A 20,111-nucleotide genomic window follows, 5' to 3' on the forward strand; every position below is an offset into this window, starting at 1 on the left:
GCAGCGGGGAGATGGTTAGCTTGAGCGGGAGATGGTTTCCCGTCCCATGTCAAGGTATATGTACTCGCCACAGAGTCAACGAGAGTTCTGCCGCCGTCGTGGCGGCTCTAAGTTTTATCTCCCCGGTGACGTCACGGCCAAGCTGTGGCTGGTCGAAACCTGCCGAGCCGACGCCAGAGGCGCCTGCTGCATTCACGGACACCGCGAGCGTTCGGCGCGAACGCGGGGACACGGAGAAACTCGGGCGGCGTCGGCAGCAGCTCTGCGCGTTGCCTCGTTGGTGCTGCTGCAATTTCTTTCTCGAGATTCATTGCGAAATCCGGAGAGGAGCGTCGGAGAGGAGAGGGGGAATGCCGAGAGTAGAGGAGATGAGACAAGGAGAGGAGGGGGAAGAGAGGCGCATGCGCAGTAGGGGTGTGGACGCACGGCGGTTGGATGGATGGAGGGAGTGACATAGTCCCGAGCATAAGATGCTTCGCATCTAAAAACTCTCATTGGCCGTATGCTGTATGTGCGAGTGAAAGCGCACGAGGGCGAGGGACGCGCGCTTTCACGGGGAGCGAACGCACGTCGGAGAGCAAACGCGACTTCCCAGTGGAAGGGAAGCGGTGGGCGAGGAGGGCATTGAGGCACTCTAGACCAACGTTCTAAGAACGTTGCTCTAGACCAACGTTCTTAGACCACTTCTAAGAACGTTGCTCTAGACTGTGCGTGTGCGTACCCGCTTTCCCACTGCGGCGCATGCGCGCAGCCCTGCCGGCCTCTGCCGCCTGTGCCCATGGAGGAAGGAAAATGTAGGAGGGAGCATTACGTCACGCAGCCAGCCTTGGCAAGCGAACGCTTCGTGTAGCCAGCAGTGGTGGCCCAACATGTGACCTCTTGCGTCGAGATCACGGAGAATCGATATTTTCTGAGACGTTTGGTTACCGGTAGTTTTTATTCGGTGCGCGCTCGGCCGGCAGCTGCTCAGATGCAGGAAGGAAAAAGTTTTTTTCCTTGCTTTGTTTTTTTTCCTTGTTTTTATTTATTTCAAGAGTTTCAAATGGTTTCGAATGGGTATTGAAAAAAATATCAACCGGAAGTTGTAAAACCTACCGCGTGCTCTGACTTATCCTCCGTGCCCTGACGTTTTCATCACGTGTTGGGCCACCACAGTCGGCGACAGTCTCGTTGCGGTATGCTCCCTCCTATATTTTTCCTTCCTCCATGCCTGTGCCGCAGACTCTCTCTGGACTCTCGCCCGTCTCTCCACTAACAGTGTTGACAACGGTGTTTAGCCGTTCCGTCACCTAGACATCGCGCTAGCGCTCTTATCAGTTGCCCTTACGACTCGCAATGGCCCGGCCGCATGCCGTTCGTTTGGAGGAACAACGCAACTAGCGACGGGGAACTGGGGACTCATCTCCCTCGCGAAAGGAGGACAGCGGGGAGGCGGCGCGGGAGCGAGGGGTTGCGGCTCCTGCTCTACGATAAACCTGTACTTTGCGCGGCGCCAGGCGGTCGCGCGCACCGTATCTTGAAAGCGATCTGCAACACGGCTCCTACCTTTGTATGCGCTATGCTTTCGCCGCTCAGTTTCCGTTGAAGCGATAGACCGCATGAACCTTCGTCCGCTGCTGCTGGCACGCTTGCTCACGCCAGCGCTTTGACAGTGGTTGTGTGCGGTCACACAAACAACGCGCAGAACTGTTGTCGACGGCGGCGGCGTTTTGCCCGCGTTCGCACCAACGCGGCGTTGGTGGCGTGTTTATGAAGAACGGGCCAACCTTTGCCGTACACCCTGTGGCAGTGTACCGTAGCAACGATAAGGTCATGGTCCCTGTGGTCACTAAATAAATTAAGATCACCGGATCATATATATTTCTCATTCTTTAATAGTTCAAATAACCACTTACACCATCACATCTTAATAGTCATAATTGGAAATACATAATTCCCACCATAGTACAGCTTCGCTGGTCTTCCACCTCCACCCCAGTGCAAGGGCTGACAATTTTTTAATGTATTTTTGGGACCATTCTCGCAACAACTTGGGTCACTGGATAGAGAGAGAGAGAGAGAAGTCATAAGGGAAAGGCAGGGAGGTTAACCAGGCTGAGCCCGGTAGGCTACCCTCACTGGATAGTTTATTCGACAGAGTATTGGGCTTTTGTGCTGAGGGAACCGTGTTCGAAAACAAACGTCAGACCAACCTGCATCACTGAGTGCGACATTGGGTTTGTGTCACTGTTCAATGAACATCATGGACACTTAATTGGGTCACTCTGTATGTGCCACTTGGTATGTGCAGCTCTTCTATGAACCTCATTGACGCCAATTTTCTCCGGTGCTGGACGGAGTCCAACTGGCATCATATATATTCCTTACAATCTTGACTGAATATATATTCACACACGCGCCACCATGGCCACCAGGCACGCGCTGATCTCGGAGGCCACGGCGCCACGCGTGGACTTCGCGGTGGTGCCGCTAGACGGCGCAGCTTGTCCAGGGGCGAGCGCGAGAGAGGAGCCCGGCTGCATACACGCCTCATATATGATGCGGCCCTGCGTCGGCAATACAGTGTGTCGCTACTTTGCTGCAATGTTTAACCGCGACGACATCATCATTCACCGTGAGATTGGTTCTGGCACAAGTTCTTTTTTACAGCGAAGCTCTATATGGCTAGGCTTCTAAGCATTTTTCAACTCCGTGAGCAAAAACTCAGGTCCCGAATTTGATGTAAAATCGCTTCATTCTAAACAAAACCTTATCCGTCTCATCACTTGGATATGTGTTTCGAGTAAATTAGTTATCAATAGGGGCCATTTTCAAGATCAGTAGACCCTCTGGTAGATAATAAACGTTTCTCAAAGATTTACCGCTGTGCGGCCCGCGTCGGCCGTGTCTACACCGCCGACCACCGCTGTCTCTTTTTCGTCGTTCCAAGCTCGCGCGTGCTATAGTTTCCTTCCGCTTTCCCGGGCGGCGGCACTGTCGTGCGTTGTCGGCAAGGCAAGCTGCCGTTCTCCATTTTGAATTTCACTTCTGTCGTCGCAATGGGGAGGTGCCGTACAATGCAGACTCCCGAGGAACAGCGTGCCCACGAAGAGCGACGGCGAGGACAGATCCGAGAACGCAATCGGCGGCGGCGGGCGGCCAACACCGATGAAGATTGTTCCTGAGAGGCCAGCTGCAAGCGGCTCGCCATGCAAGACGCCGCAAGTCGTGTGCGCTGCGTCGTGCGCTAAACAGCTTCGTTGGTCATACACCTTCACAGAATGAAACGACGCATATTCTTTAGAAGCGTCTTTTCTCGAGGTCTCCCGCAGACTTCCGTTTCACGGAACCTAGATCATTGCCCGACATGACTCAACTCAAGACTGCAAAGTTATATCGAGCCGGCATATACGTATAGCCAACTGCACTATTTTCTTCTTTCATTTCTTTCAAAATTCGCTTCTTTGGCCTTTCAGCGGTTATAAAGCGAATCGCTTTCCTTGGTACATTCACCGTTTTCGTACTCGAACAGACGTGTTAGTCGCCGCACGCGCCCTTTTAAGCATGATATGCTTTTAGCTCCCATTGTGGGCGACCTTCAAGAAACCTTGAGCAACAATCCGGAGCCGTTATCCGGGCACTCAAGACGAGAATGGGTGCGAAAACGAAATGAGAACTTGCGAAGACATCTGAGCATCGTTGCGAGAGCAAAACGAGATCACCTGGGCAAACCAGTCAAAACTTAAGAAAACGCGGTCTCTGGCCCTCAACCCCTTGTACAGGACCGCATTACATAAGCTAGTTACTGCCAAAACAACTTACAAAAATATTGCGTCCGATTTCTTCCTAATGTTTCTTCACAATATCACTCAAGCTGTTAACTTCTTATAGCTAGGCTAAAGTCTAATTTATCATTTCCAATAGCGACGTTAAAAAGGCAGATATGGTGCACCATATAGTTGATTGTCATCTTCTGGTGCTGAGTCAAGGTTGCCTGTGCTCTTTTCAACGCCAGCGGTCCGTGAGTTCCGCGGCGCGGGTTTTGCGCCGCCTCCTTCGAGAGATGGCGTCACGCTGCGTGACCAGGCCGGCAGCTTCCGGTGCGGCGCGGATGGTTGTTTGGCCGAGACGAGACTTCCAACGAGATTCATTTCAAAATAGGTTCATTTCGGCACAGTAAGCTTTCAGGCCAGCGTCGCGGCACCAATGCACTTTGCCGGTAGCCATTTCATGCTTACATGTACTCTCGATTACGAGAGAGCCAGCAGTTTCTTTTTTTTAATAGGTTATTTATAAGAAAATAACTAAAACAAAACAAAAACGCCCGCTTCTACGCAAATCCGCCGTTGTAGGAAAGTAAGAGACATCGTTGGGAAAAAAAAAAAACAAAGCATGCGCCGAGCTCGTAAATAATGTTTTATTCGCCGTGTGTGAGATTAACCGATTCACGGATATGAAGAGTAAAATGTTACAAAGCATAACGGTATAAACCACTACACTATATGCTTTGATATCACATATTTGCTCTATATCTGCACCCGTAAATCAGCTTATCTTATCAATGCATCTATGCTTCTCACTCCTGCATTTGCCTTCCTTTTGTCGCCATTCTTCTCCCTTAACAAAGCACAATTTATCTGACCTTTGGTTCACATCACACATCCAACTATCACTAAAAGTTCAAAATTTATTAAAAGTTGCCACGATCCAGAACTGTTTCGAGCACATGCACGAAGCGAGACCACAGGCTATAGTCTCCGGTTTGCGGATGGCTTTGTCGTAGGGCCCGCAACAGCAGTACACATGCACCGTAAAACTACATCAAAACATATTACCAAGTTTTATCAAATTATTGAACTGTATTGTCACTTTCTGACATGTGGTCAGAACAGCTTCAACTATCGCATGTGCGGCGGCAGATAGGAAAGCTAAAGTTTCTTTATCAGGTAAATCACTCTAAAACCGATTTGAAACGGGAGAAATGCTTGGTTGTTCTACCTAAATGGTATAGTCACCGTTAAATTATAGCATAGTTTTACGCCGCAGCCTTACTAGAGTGAGCTTTTTGAGTTTTCTTTTCCTAGTTATGAACTATGAAATTTTCTCCCAGCGTCTTCTTCGGAGTCTAATATTCATTTCTTGAAAATCGCCTTGAAATGTGCTTTGTGTAACCTACCTTGTTTGGGCAGCGTAGCTGCCTGCAATATTTTAAAATGAACAAACAAAACGGAAAACATGCAGTGGCGGCTACTATCCGTTTATTGGCCTCAAGTGGCCACCTAGAAGCTCGACTTTTGCGCGAGCAGCTAATCATTCTTCGCTTTGAATCTGGCCGTATAAAACATGACCGTAGCGTGCTAAAATCTAGTGCAGTCATATACGCCCTATCCACATGCCAATGATCCACCTGGCTTTCCCCCTGGCATTTCGGTACGAGTCCGGATCGTCGTGGCGCGAGAACTGTAGGTCCACATGGTGCGCGGCACCTTTAATCAGCTGGTACCACCGTTTGGGAACTTCCGTCAAACTGTGCACAGCCCATGGATCCATGTCGCCGTCACTGCAACGCGAAAAGAAGTACGGTTCAAATTTTGCGATGAATTGTAATTTCCTGAGATTACTTGTACATTATATTTCACATTATCTTCAGTCCTTCTTGAACCTTTAAAAGCCAACTGCCCACGAGATTTCAGACGGCGTAAAAAGGCTAAATTGAGATGGTGTAAGTATAAGGGAGCCTTCGCGCGATATATATATTTTTTTAAGTATAATATGGGATGCGTCACAAAATACTCGCAAAATATTTGTTTTGGTGGCGAAACTGAAAAAAATATATATATTTCCACTCGCCGGAAGCGACCCATGATCTAGTACGTGTGGCGCCCACGGCGGCGCGTGGCGCGCTGGAACATTTTTGTGGCGACGTCCTGGGACTTGCGTCAAGGCCGCTAACCACCAGGTCCACGCATTGTCTGCTTAGTTAGAAGCTTCCACCGAGAAAACTACAGTTACCAGCGCTGCGGTTTTGCCAATATTGCGTTTGTGTACCAATTTTTAGCCGAAGTGAAATTTCGTTGCAGTGGGCCTTCAAGGATGCAGTAAGGAAACAAGCTTTCAAAAAGGAATAATCTCTTGCGTGTAAATGACTTCGTTGATTATATAAAGAAAGACCAAATAGAAAGCTTGCGTCAGAAAAGCGAAGTTTATAAGAACAAAAAATGTCACAGTTTCGCCCTAAGGGCGAAGCAAGTGCCTTCACGGAGAGTTCGCTTGCCAAGGCTGGCTGAGGGAGGTAATTAATGCTCCCCCCTAGCGAATTTTCTTCCGCTATGGTTGTTTGTATATGAAAGGCAATCTCTGTGCACTGGCGGATATAACGTATACCTGAAGAAAATCTCGTACATCATCTTGAGGTCTGGGAGCGGGTACTTCTTGCTCATCCCGTCGAAATCAGGCGTAACGCCGAACCTTTTTCGGCACCTTTCGGCGAATTTCTCGGGATCCCACTCTTGAGGATAGAACATGTCCTTGACGCCGTCACTACACGTCGGATGGATAAGCTCGGTACACTCCTGCGCAGAGGGTTTCGAGAAATAACGTGGTTGTTTGGGCGTGTTGGTGAGACACGACAAAAACTTCACAGCCAGGCGAGGACGGTGAAAGAACATGGAGGTCAGAGAAAGCTTTTACATCGGCGAGCTCCTGTCTAAATACACGGGGACAGAGAAAACGTTTCTTTCGGCAACCATTGCCCAAATTTAAATAAGGGTTTGTTGCATTTAAAGGAACACTAAAAAGAAACATTATTTCACCTCTATTAGTAAATTACCCTTCTAGAGCACCAAAAGCGCCATTATTACAGCGAGAAAATGCTTTGTAAGCCAAATAGGCGCAAAAAACTTGGAGGATGCTTCAACTTCGCCTTTAATAGTGGAACGCAATAGCATTCAAAGATCCCTGACTGCTTCTCGTGCTACCCGGCAACTGCAGCTTATGTAACCGTAACGTTTACCTGCAAACGCTGGCGGATGAACGTTATCCACGAAGGCGAGCTTTCTGGTTCTTTTTTCCCCCGCATGGCGGGATCCGCCGCAGCCGCGGATGCGAGGCAGCGAGTTCCATCTGGATGGCGTGGCAAGAAACCGAGCTAGGAGTGCCGCTCCCATAAGACCGACCTCAAACGGCAGCTGACAAAGGGGCTTGTGTTTGAATTTCCGCGTAACATAGTTATGTTTTCTCGTATATTCAGATTACAATCCGACGCTATCATGTTTGTAGGTAGTGTGTAAGTCATACTTAATAAATTTTCTGACGCATTCTACTTTCAGATATTCAATTAGTTCAGTGACGCTTATGCGCCGCGCGGAGAGCCTGCGTGGTACGGAATGATTTTTCTGATATCGGAAAACGCCGCCAACGCCCAATTTTCTGTGACATGGGGCCCTTGAAACTATCGCGTTAAAAGGAAGGACTGGTGGCGACACTACCGCGTAGTTCCCGCACTAGCTCACTATGACGTCAAAGGTTTCTGCTATGGCGTCACGATACCCACGGCGTCCGCTACGCCACGGCGTCTGCTAAGGCCTAGTTAATTGTTTATCGGTAAATATGTACTACGTAGTGCTTTAAAGGCGATGAAGCTTGAAGATGACAATTTTCGGGAACTATGACTTAAATGACGAGACCCAAATGGAAAAAAAAAAGATTATTTGAAATCCGTGATGTCAGAATGACGTACCGGCGTTGAGGTTGTGCGTGAAATTTGAAAATTGAACTTTGACGTTCATTTACTTTTCTGATAATCAACATATTACCACATAATTAACGACTATAGAGTTTTCAAAGAATACTCCAGGTGCAGAAACTGGAGTTGAGCTTTCCCAACAGTAGGATGCTGATTTTCTTCATGTAGGCCATCTGACTTTTTTTTGGCAAAGGTTGTTGAATATCGCGATATTGAAATAAAACTGAAAAGGGAAGTTAGCAAATTTGTTGCTCCATAAAACATTATAAAATTCTCTAAACTATACCCATAGGAAATCTGAAGCAGACGAAATTGGTGAGTTGTACTCCACTCGGAAATATATAACTAATTTGCAATTTGTGAGTAGCTCTTTTTGCAAAATCCTTAATAACATTGCAAATAATTCAGGCAAGCTGTAAGCTTGTATGTAAATTCGTCCTCTTCGCATTCCCTAACAGATGTAATTTGTAGAGTTGCGGTATCTGTTTTCGTTGCGGACTTATCATTTCCTAGAATTCGAGCTTCATTTTCTAGCTTAAACCTAATTTATCGAGCGTTCTGTACGTTGCTGAAGCCCTAAATCAAACTTATAATTCTGCTGTCTACAATTGGTAGAATTCCGCTCTCCGTCTTAAAGCCGAAAAGCAAAAAAAATTTGTACCGCGTAAGAAAGCGTAGTTTCAGGTGTTGTAGATATATGTTGCAACCCCGGTGCAAAATCTTACGTTTGAAATACGAGTGTATGCGTCACGAAACGTTCGTGAAAATATAAGTTCTTGATAACTAAATTGTAAAAAATGCCGCCATTACCGGATCTTACGCAGAACCTAGAACACTGACAACCATCGCGGCTTCCAGACATGAACTCTAAGGCAATGTACACGTAGTTACGTCACATCCTCTAACCACCAGGTGCACCCGTTGTCTGCTAAGGTGCTTGCTCATTTGGACAAGATAAGCCCGCAATGTGTTCAAATGTTTTTCCTGGTGTATATGCACCAGTAAAACTCGCAGAATTAAAATAAATTGTTCTCCCCTTAGTTTTCTAAAAAAGGGCGAAAATCGGTAGATTGAGGAGTATTGTCGCGGAATCACTATAAATTTGAAAGAATCAGTAGGTCTTTTGATAAATCCGTGGATGTGGCACCATGGGTGTGGCCACGGTGGTTCGGTCTTTGGGTAGCTTCGACAACGTAATTTTTGAAATATGCTACCTAAAATGTAATTTTTTTAATGATTATACTCTCCAACCCGAAAATCGCCTGCACAGCATTGCAGTGCATGCATTTGACTGCCACATTAAGCTCACCTGGAACCGGTAGGCGTGCATATTTTCCGTGCGGTAAACGTCGCTGCACGGGCTTTTTCCGGTGCCGTTGTACACCATGTTCATCACTTTGGCGACTGCATCCACCATGCTTTCTTTAGTTTTGGCCCCGCTACGCAAGATATTGCAAGTTGCCTGCAAGTTGCACGGCAATAACAAAAAGGAAAAAAATCACCACTGCAAGTGTTGATCATAATACGATACTCTCAGTATCTGCGTTTAAGTGAGCCTGATAAAGCCGGGTTGAGTCAGCTTGTCTTGTGCGTTCGTTTAAAGGCTAGGGAGTCGGATCGAGCTATCGTCGAGACGAGTTCAGTCAATACGCCTGCCAACCTGCTTTGGCAAGATACATGTAAACGCGGGGGTGTCGGGTTGGGTCTGCTCGGATTCTGTCTCTAACCGCTCGCGTCGAGTTCTATAGTAACTCCGTGCAGTGAGAAGAAGGATAGTGCGGGGGAGGGGGGGGGGGGGGGGAGGTGTGTGTTATGTAAGTGTCCACCTAGTGTACATGGCCATTTCGTCTGCTGCTGAAGTGCGGATTGGTTGGGAGCGCCGCTCTCCTTCTGATGCGTATACCTCAGCGCCGTCAATCAGAATTTAAGCAGCAGACGAAATGGACATGTCTGCTAGATGGGCGCTTACTGGATATCGCCATATCGCTCCGTCCCTCCCCCCCTCCCCGCCCGGTGTCAGAAAAACAGTAACGAGAGCGGGCTGCATTTTCCAGAGGAGACAGGAGTGCTCGCAAATTGAGTGTGGCTAATCTTTTCATGGCGGTTCCATTCACCCAGCCTAGTGCGGAGGGCGATCACCGGCTATTCATTAAGGAGCCCTTCTTCTAGTTCTTTTGTCTGATTTTCTGATGCCACTCATAGCGTTCGATATTGTACTATATGATGTACTAAACTATACTGATGCACTGTATGTGTCGCGCGAGGGCAGTAATTGTACCAACATTTTGGAAGCCACGCTACTCAACTTGGCTCCAATGGTTAATGGACGAGGAACGGAATATAACTTGTGCAAACATATCACATGAAAAATGCGTCCTGAAAGATTCATAGATATTCCGTCATTGGCTTTGAGAGACTATTAGTGTTGTTGCTATTGTAACAGCAGCTATGCTCGATAAAATCGTGCTTTATTAATGGTATAGGCCAGCGGAAAATTAACGGGGACAAGACCGACATGGCGACACGTACAAGACTCACACCAGTTGCAGCCCGAGCTATTCCATTTCCTGTGCTTTATTGCTTGAAGAGGCGGTTATTAGTTGAGCGGCAGCAAGGGGTATGCTGTTAGCTGCTACAACATTCGTCTCTTTAACTAATATGTGTAAATATTTCAGGACACAAAACAATTCTAGTGCCGAAGTTATGGCAGAATAGGACGTGAACAAAAGTGAAGTAACACCGGGACAGTAAGTGGTGGCTGTTTATTGTCCTGGTTCTACTTCGCACGGTTTTGCACACTGTTACACCATTATGACTATAAATTAACTAGCCCAACAGCAAGTTGTGACGCATTACATTTTTGTAGTGGGCTCCGTTTTCCGTTCTGTGTCTTCTACGAAAAAAAGATACTCTTTTCTCTACTGGTCTTAATTCACATTGTTTCACGTCCTATTATGAACCAGCAGCATTAAACCAGCATTAAATATGAACCAGCAGTCCCAGTGACAATTAGTGATACGTTGCATCTAGTACCGAAGTTTCAGTCAACGTTAAACAACTGCTGTTGATCAAAATAGGTCTTGAGCCTTCGACTATAGCCTTTCTTATAACCTTCTTGTTGTTTTCGGACGTCCAAGCACATCATTTAGTCAATTAATCAATCATTTAGTAGGCAGACCTTGTTACTTAGTCCCGCAGCAGTTACTTAGTTACGCAGCATTGCTTGTTGTAAATATCCCTGAGCTCTCAGGGAAGGTGCAGAAAAACTGCAACCACTGGCGGGATGCAGTACAATTACCTTGACAGGGTGGGCCGGAATGGGTCCGAGGAACGTTACGGCGAACGGGTAGTTGATCATGGCCAATATCGTGTATGTGTCTCGGATCCAGTCGCGGAATTCCGGGTAATTGCTGGGTGCCAGGGTGTGGCAAGTGCGAAACTTCGCCTGCAGCGTCTCGCAGCCTTCCGCTGTGCCACGCGTCACGTGCGAAGATGTATGTAAGGAGAGTAAAATAATCCACTGACGCTGTTGAAACATTATGTTGCAGATGGTCACGTTTTATACAGGCATGATTAATGGCGTAGTGATGGTTCAGCATTTGCCCGCTCAAATGACTGACTCACGTGGCCTTTTTTCGTTTACTCGACAGACCACTCTGCAGTAGCAATATAATTGAAAATTGAAACAACTATTTATCTGCCTGAAACACCGAAGTGTCACAAGGTAAGCAACAATCGAAAAAGAAAGAACTGGAAATAGACTTGACCATAAAACATGGTAAAAGAACACACACAATAAATAGAAAAAGGTTGGGCTAGTTAGAGCGTAATCTATAACTGAGACGTACTTGAATATGTCTCGAAGAAACTTGAAGAAGGCTAATATTGCAATGAGAAAAATCAAATTCAGGAAAGTAGATGCAAGATGGGACATAATATGCGAAGAAGAGGCCCAGACAAGTCGTAGCCGAAGGAACGCCGAAACCTAACACTAGTCAGCCACTGATCTTGAACATATGGAGAGACAGTCGTCTTCGACAATGCAAGTCGTCAAAGCTCTGTAAGAACAAGTCTCCGGATGACTCTGAAGCAATGATTTTTCTATACCGCAAGAAGGTGAGAGTGTTTGCGCACATGTTGCTCGCGGATGTTTCTGACGAGCTCCAGAAGAATTTCACACGAACATGTGAATTTTTCTGGTCACCCTAGAGCAACCATGTGAATCCTTGAAGACGAGCTCGGATCACGAATGGAATTCGCAGTCTCACTTGTCGCGCTCGCGCCTTGAGTAGAAATGAGCAAGCAGAACCAGCACCTCATTTCCAGTGGGTTAATTCGTACGTCCACTAAATCATCACGGCCTTTCAAGGGACACTGTAGAGGAACACTGGGTAATTCTGGCTGATAATTCAATGCTTCAAAACTCTATTGTAGCTTGTTTCACAGGTATAGGTTGATAAATGCAGGTCAAAGTTTCAATTTCTGACTTTCGCACGGGGACCCCGGCACCGGTTCGTCATTGTGACGTAACCGATTTCAGAACAAGAGAGCTTGCAGGAGTTTTCAGGTTAACATTTTTCTGTTTTGCAGCCGACAAAAGCTGACTAGAGGGCATGCTATAATCATGATCTCACGTGTTGATCCGAGCTCGTCGAGCACGGGCCAGGTGGCGGACACCAATCTGCTGCATCGAGATGACGACTTCTCGAATGCCTGCGTCACGCCTATGTAGAACCGGTCGCAGGAGCCGAGACCAGGAAACATCCTGAAGGGGGCGCTGCTCGCCAGAGCACTGGGAAAGGTCAACGACGACGTTGGCAAGGTGACCACTTTTGTGCGCAGAATAATAAAACAATAAAGCACAATAAAAAGTCAATCGACATATCGGAACTCAAATCCAGTGGACGTAAGTTCATCAAAACCATGACGTAGTCGTCATAAGATCGTAATGTGACAACATGCAGCCTTCAAGCGTTAACAGTATTTCTCAGCCAATCATGTACTCAGTGGAGCAGATATAAGGACGTCGTCATAAATTGTCATATCACATTATGCAAAATTAAAGACAAGAATATCACTCAGCCGGTCATGACCTCAATGAATTAGACGTAAGATCTTCATCACAGAGGTTGCCGTCACAAGGTCGTCCCATGGCACTGCAGTAAAACGTCTTTACAACAAAGTGATCGGGACCTCCAAAAATTAATCGGTGTACAGATCCTTGTCGTTGGAAAGGGTGCGCATCGTGCCGATCGCACTAGAGCTGGCTAAGCACGTTCAACCAAACAAAACCCTTGGTTATCATGAATTCAAGAGATACTTTAAGAAATAAGTCGCTCTTTTTTTTTTTTTTGTTTTTTTTGGGGGGGACAGTTTGTCTGAAAGAATGTGACCCTGCAGCCGGTTACGGCATGCTCCACAGCGAAGCACACGAGCTACGCAAAGTAAAACTGCAAATCGTCTAAGGACGCTATCGTCTCCCTTGCCATTGAAATCCTTGATTTGTTTATTTCATTCATTCATTCATTAATACTGTTAGCCCCTTTTTCGGGCCGTTACAGGGAGCGAAATATTTGTTACAATGCAGAAAATGTATTGGCAATCACAGCCTTGTAGGCATGTATATACAAAATAAGATTAATGTGCACAACCTGCGGTTCAAACAAAATACAAATGCGGTAGTAGAAGCACACACAGCAACATCAATATTTCCGAGTAGTTGAACTTCGTGGTTTACAGGATCTTCATCACTGTTGCCTTGTTGTTATTTGCGTAGTTCCCGCCCTAGCTGGCCTTTGAAGACGTCGTCGGTCGTCAGTTGCGATATCATCAAGTCGTCATCAACTGCGACACATTCGCCAATCGTCGCACCCGCTGATGCGCTAACTAGCAGCGTACGAGTTGAGCGCTTCGTGGAGCAGTGCAGCGGGACATCGAACCCTCACGTCGCTAGTGCTTCCATTAGCGCCAGCACAGAGCGCACCTTGGCGACGTTTGCGAAAGGCAGTGGTGGCACTGCTAGTGTGCCGTTCGTTCTGAAGCAACAAATCAGCGGTCGGGGACGCCTAAATTTTTTCGATGTACGGGCAAAATACGGGCAAATTCGTCGTACCCGTCTTCGTTGTAGAGGTGTCCACAATACATATGAAAGATTGGAATTCAGCTCTAATCAGCTCAACCTAATCAATCCTTAGTTATACAGCTAACTTCGATGTAGAGGCGTTTTACTGTATATGCATGCTTTCGAGAGATATCACTCTGCCCATCATATCCTACGGTATCAGTAATGCATAATCGAAGAGGCACCTACGCTGTGACGATGTGCGGATACTTCATCCGCATCCACGCGGCCAGCATGCCTCCGTAAGAGCCGCCAAAAGCGACCACGTTGCTGTGCTTGGCTCCTGGAAGGTTTTCTTTGAGCCATGTCAACAGATCGACATAGTCAGCCATGGCCTGCTCACTGGAGAGGTACGCCATGTGCTCCAGATCCTATGAAAGCGCGACGTGGACAAGACAGAATGGTCCTCATTAACCGCGCGATGTTAATTTAGGAATCCCCTTGAGTTATGGTGAAGAAATGAGTGTTTCGATGTCTTCCTATCAACCTTAGTAGTCAGTGTAGTTTTCGTCTGTGTGCTTCCTTCCTCTCGTGTCACTTAAAACCCTATCATCCTGCTGACTAAGTGATTTCCTGTTGAGAGCATTTCTGCGTTGTGTGTGTATTTTTATCGAAGAATGAGCTGATACCGCCATAAAGGTTTCTGCAGTAGTATAACAGCACCCACCATTGTTGTCAGCGGTTCTGTTGGCTCGCTTTCGACGCGTGATACCGCTTAAGGAGTATATATATATATATATATATATATATATATATATATATATATATATATATATATATATATATATATATATATATTGCACGCGTAATGCGAAAACGTGGGATCGTTCCTCGCCTCCGGCAAGCTGCTTTTTCATCTACTTTCATTTCCATTAATTTATCACTTCTTTATTTCAATTAGTAAGTGCACGTAATTTCCTCTATGTTGTCCTTGGTGTCTATGTTGGTTGGCTTCTTATGTGATTAATAAATATCGGGCCCTTCAGTTCTCTTTCTTCTCGTTCATTACATAACGAGGGCTGGAATCCGGCAACATTGATGCCTTCAGGTAGCGCATGTGGCTTTATTGACCAGTTGCCTTCACCCAAAAAAGATCACGTACTCGTGACACCTGCGGCAGAAAGAATGTTCCACATCCGCCGCCTAGGTTTGTGAGTGGTGACGCTGGCTAACACTCCCAGGGTTAGTTCTAGTTGTAAAACATAAATACCGCAGAAAGTGGATGGGAAAACGGCGCCGCGGTAGCTCAATGTTAAGAGCATCGCACGCGTAAGGCGAAGAAGTGGGATCGTTCCCCACCTGCGGCCAGTCCTTTTTTCATCGATTTTCATTTCTATTAATTTATCATTTCTTTAATTCATTTAGTAAGTACAAGTAATTTCCCATATGTTGTCCTTGATGTCATTGTTTGTTGGCTACTTATGATATGATTAATAAACATCGGGCCCCTCGGTTTCCTTTCTTCTCATTCATTATATTGTTACGGGGAAAAGAAGTAAGAAATGTATTTACAGTGTATTTACAAGACTGGCAGCTGCTGACAAGATCATAGTAAGCACGCGAAGTCCCGAGCTTCGTCTTTTTCAAGTGCTCTCAAAACGTCTTCTTCATCGCTCTGTCACAATATATATATTATATAAATATATAGTTATATATTGTTGTGCATACAAATTAGAAGTTACTGATTATAAGCTATACGTAAGAAGGGGAACCGAGGGGTGCGATTGTGTTAATCATAGCCACATAAAGCCAACAGACAATAAAGCCAAGGAAAGCACCGGGGAAATTGAGTGTGGTTGAAATTAGAATGTAGAAAATAATGAAGAAAAGAGAAATTAAAGTGGATGAAAAGACAGCTTCTACTCTGCCACCGGCGCTTGTACTTTGCCCGGCTGCGGCGGTCGCCCGCACCGTATCTTGAAAGTGATCTCGACACGGCTCTGAGCTTTGTATGCGCTGTGCATTCGGCTGCTCAGTTTCCGTTGAAGCGATAGACCGCACGAACCTTCGTTCGCTGCGGCGGCTGCGCTTGCTGCCAGCGTTTTGACAGTGGTTGCCTGCGGTCATCGAGTGTGATCTATTCACGTTTGCTTGTGCGCGCTGACACCACGCTTGTTAATTCAGTTAGTAAGCGAATGTGTCCAAGCTTATGCAGCTGATAAAACTACTATCCCTACTCCGAATAGCTCTCTACTAATTTGCTATCGCAATTGATGCTTCGCCTTTCGGGTGAAACTGCGACATTTTTTTTAGCGCGATGGCGTCACGTAACACGTGACCTTGGAAGAGCAGGTACGTGGCTAATTACCCTCGCATGCTACCTAACGACATCAAGGCTGCCAGATTCGAAAACCTCGCAATGAATAAACGAAAGCAGAAGGGGCACCGAGGGGCTGGATTTTTTAATCATAAGCACATAAGCTAGTCATCCTTATTAGAAATGACACGCTGTCGTGTTGATGTACCGTAGTTTTACAAACTGTTTCACAGCGCCGTCGTTACTCTTCAAAAATCAGAGAAACACGAGAGAAACAACGTTGAAATCTAATCATTGGCCTTAAGCGTTCCCTTGGCATCATGTGTATTTTATCCTTCAGCGGAGTACAGCCATTTCACTTACCTTAAACGAGTCATTTCCGAATGGCAGAGACAGGCCGTGGTAGCGATGCTCGGCGAACACCAGAAGAGCCTTGAATCGCGGTGCCCATTCCCACATGATGCCCTGAGGTCAACATAAGCGAGAAAGAGGTCGTGTTATGAAGCGCCACTTCAGGAAATGTATTATTGTAAGATCTCTTAAAGCTTATTGGGCCCCTTGAACATTATATTGCACGTCGCTTTCAATCCCTCTCTCAAAACCGATTCCGTAACATATACACACCGTTTATGTGTGATGTCAGATGCGTGCGAAACTGTGCGCTAGGTAGTTTAATCATATTCTGGCCAACAGCTTTCGAGATATTCGACACTAATTTTACATAGGCCGTTGTAGCGTCACAGACGACGAGGGGCAACCGTGAAGTGCGTATCTGATGCAGCGAAATAACATAAAGATCCATGGCGCAGTGTAAATGTGTCAACCCAGCGCAAGACGTTGAAAGAGAGAAATTCTGATCCACCCGGCTTGTAGCATAAAGCCACAAAGGAAACTCGTACGAGTTTCTCCGAAAGTAAACCTCGCCGTTCCGGGCCAGGGTAAGAACCACGAACCAGTGCCTTTCCGGGTCTGCCGCTCCACCATCGGTGCTAACTTGGATGCAAGCAGATCGCAGAGCTAGGCCGTATGAATCGACAACTCAAAACAGGGGGACACTGAACATGGCAAATCAGTCCTGTGGAAGCGTGTAATGTGTAGGAAAGTTCACGCCTTAGTAACCAGGGAGTAGAGGGACTAGTCAAGCTGCTAAAATGCAGCTTTTCTCACGCTATCCTCACCGTTTAAGTACATTCTGTTCTGCACTGATGCACTGATGTGGTGAAATTAGTCAAATCTCAAAGGCAATATTGTCAACCACCCGGCTGTAGCATGAATCTACAAAGGAAATGGGTGATAAGGAAGCCTCATTATATTTGGCTTTTAATTATTATTGCATAAAAAAAGCTCGATCTTCGGTTAAAGCAGCCGGTTCCCTCCGATCGCTCTGTAAGTTCGCATACGCATCCCTTTATCCTGGTTTCAAGCGCTGTAGTTTCGTAAGTCGTCGATCTTTATACGCACTCTTCGTGAAGCTTTGTCGCTGATTAGTGCTGCCTAAGTGTTTCAATAAATTAGTTCGATCTTGCTTTTTCAAACATGAGTGGGACTAACTGGCCCGCAAGTTTTCCCCGACTTTCTCAATACTCTCGCCGAAACGTACCGTACTGTGCACTAATGGTTCGATTCTCATCTCGTTTCCTGGGTAGAAGAAGATTGGCCCGTTCATTTTGTCCCAATACTTATCCGCCATGATGTACCTCATCTGGAACGTGGCGTTGTTGCGGTACGAGAAGTGGTCAATCTGAAATGGGAAACCAGGAGCAGCGTCGCACTTGGAATGCATATTGTTATGAGCATATTTTTTTATTTGTCTTTGTCAATGCGTCTATATGGCTATTTGCCTCTGTATGTGTCTATAAGTCTGTGTTTCTGCCTTTTTCATGTGTCCATGTGTCTTTGAGATTGTGCGCTTGTGCTACGTTATGTCTTTAGGCGCGCACCAACTCGTTGAGCAACATTTCCTCCCGCGGATACCCATTCTTCGTCCAGAGTATGATACCAAAGGGGCTCGTTGTCAATATACCGAGTGTTTCAGCGATCACTTTCAAAAATTCGTAAACGTTGCCTGTGGTAGATAGCCACCGGCATTTCTAGTTCATGAGCTGGTCTACTCGATGAGGTAGACATTACTCACACAAAAAATAAAATGCATAAGCGACTAATTAACGAAAAATTACTAATTAACCTTTTAACTAATTATCTTATGGCCTATATTGCAATTTACTTGGAACGAATTCTGAGTGTGACACCAGTTTATAGATATTAATTCCTGAAATTTTCGGAGAAATGCATTGGCATTCCAGTTACTTTTGTGCTTCAATGCATAAAACAACGTTCTTTAAAGAAAGTAACCGCCACGCCAATGCATTTCTCCGCAATGTTCGGGAATTCATATATCGAAACTGGTGCCATCCTGAGCATTCGTTGTAAGTGGATCCACCTTGCGAACTCCACGGCTAGAATTTGTAAATTGCAATCTGGGCCATAACGTAATTAGTTAGAAACTTAATTAGTGGCATTTTGTTAATAAGTCGCTTATGCATTTCAATTTTTGTTTTGTGCAAGTAATGTCCACCTCTTCGAGTAGACCAACTCATGAACTAGAATTGCAGGTAGCTATCTGCCACAGGCAACCTTTCAAAATTTCTGACAGTGTTCGCTGAAACACCCTGTATTATGCCGTGTATTGAAGGTGGTACAAATCAATCAAAATTAACTCTCTTCCGGAAAGGGCTGTCCACTGCAATAAAATATTACCTATAATTGCCCGCAAGTGACTTTCTCAATTACATAGAATGCTTCCACAGTTATTTCTTACATAGCAATGATGGACCGAAGTTGTTATAACTCCACCTTATGAACAAAATGTCTGTATTGAAAACACGACAAAATGTCAAAGGCATGGAGTATCGGCAAAGACATCACTGTAATGTTACTGCTCCCAGGGCATGCCATGACAGGTGGATCCTGCTTTGTACTTTACCGACCCTATTAAAATTGGTACTACTATAATTTTCTTCATTTAATTTACCGAATCGATGCTAACGAATTTTTGTTGCTTTCAGGGTGACGCCCTACTCACACGAGTGGTACCAGAATCTGTGCTTATAAAGACATGTGCCTTTTGTTATTATTAATACTATTGGCAACATTTGCATGAATGATTTACGTCCGGCGGCGTTTTCTTCGTCCCTGTCAAGGTCATATTGCGTCACGGCAAGGTTCCCTACGATGTCCCAGCCCTGAAATCATGTAGAGTCACTGTATCGAGGCACCCTATCATATGCATTGCAGCAAGTGCCCTTTGTTCCTCGAAAATTCACGAGAGAGCGCTACAACAATACAACGAAGTGGTCAGACGTGTCAGCACAAACGTGCATCGCGTCCCTCGAATTTTGCAGCCACCAAATGCCCAGCTGTGTTCTGCTGCTACTGTCACTGTAGAAAGTTTCAGCACGAAACGCCTATGTGCAAACTGTGTGTTCGTAAATAAAGGATAGGCATGTGGTAACGAAGGGTCCAGCACCTAACGCCTTTTATCAGAATGCTGACGCTCAGCCAAACAGCCGAACTTCCCGCTCTTGTACAGGACATACCTTAGTAGTGAAGTTGTAGATTTTGTAAGGAAGCGCTCTGACATAGGCAGCCACGTCGAGCGGAGCTAATATGAAGATCAGCAACCTCACTGCCACGGCCACCCGCAGGTTTGCCATTTTCGCAATCTGAAAAAAAAGATAAATTACGAACGTTTACGTTTGTTCTGTCTTGTTTCATTTTATTTACAGCGCTTACGTTTGAATCAACTTATGTTTTTTTTTTCTGTGCCCTTTTTATCCAATTTATGCTGCACTAAGCGTGCTCCTAAAAACAGGGTTCATTATCCGCTCACTGTAACTGGCATCGCTCGCTGTTCATCACTTCAAAGTTTGAGCGCTGCGCTATGGCAAGGAAGATGTCCACGTCCTTGCTTACAAAGCTGCGATTAGTGAATGTCCTATACTTGAATAAAA

The 20,111-nt window shown here is 45.9% G+C and overlaps 1 protein-coding gene across 1 annotated transcript; it reads right to left on the bottom strand.

Moving 5' to 3' along the window:
* Nucleotides 1–5,329: 5,329 nt before the first annotated feature.
* On the bottom strand, nt 5,330–19,817 carry LOC119432823 (lysosomal Pro-X carboxypeptidase-like). Its single transcript, XM_049658880.1, has 9 exons — nt 19,698–19,817; nt 17,702–17,842; nt 16,465–16,566; nt 14,034–14,215; nt 12,358–12,515; nt 11,022–11,191; nt 9,033–9,185; nt 6,364–6,551; nt 5,330–5,539 (listed from the first exon to the last, which is right to left on the bottom strand). The coding sequence occupies exons 1-9, from the start codon at nt 19,812–19,814 to the stop codon at nt 5,353–5,355; spliced, it is 1,398 nt and encodes a 465-aa protein (XP_049514837.1). The 5' UTR covers nt 19,815–19,817; the 3' UTR covers nt 5,330–5,352.
* Between the last annotated feature and the right edge of the window lie 294 nt (nt 19,818–20,111).

This window comes from Dermacentor silvarum, chromosome 11 (assembly GCF_013339745.2).
Source record: "Dermacentor silvarum isolate Dsil-2018 chromosome 11, BIME_Dsil_1.4, whole genome shotgun sequence".
In the NCBI taxonomy this organism is placed as follows: Eukaryota; Metazoa; Arthropoda; class Arachnida; order Ixodida; family Ixodidae; genus Dermacentor; species Dermacentor silvarum.

Bases quoted from the DNA above. Each gene is read 5' to 3' on its own strand.
- LOC119432823 (XM_049658880.1), bottom strand. From the start codon at position 19,814: ATGGCAAACCTGCGGGTGGCCGTGGCAGTGAGGTTGCTGATCTTCATA. The intron at 17,843-19,697 runs GTATGTCCTGTA...TTCCCATTTCAG, and splicing joins TCTACAACTTCACTACTAAG to ATTGACCACTTCTCGTACCG. The intron at 16,567-17,701 runs GTACGTTTCGGC...TGTTGACCTCAG, and splicing joins AACCATTAGTGCACAGTACG to GGCATCATGTGGGAATGGGC.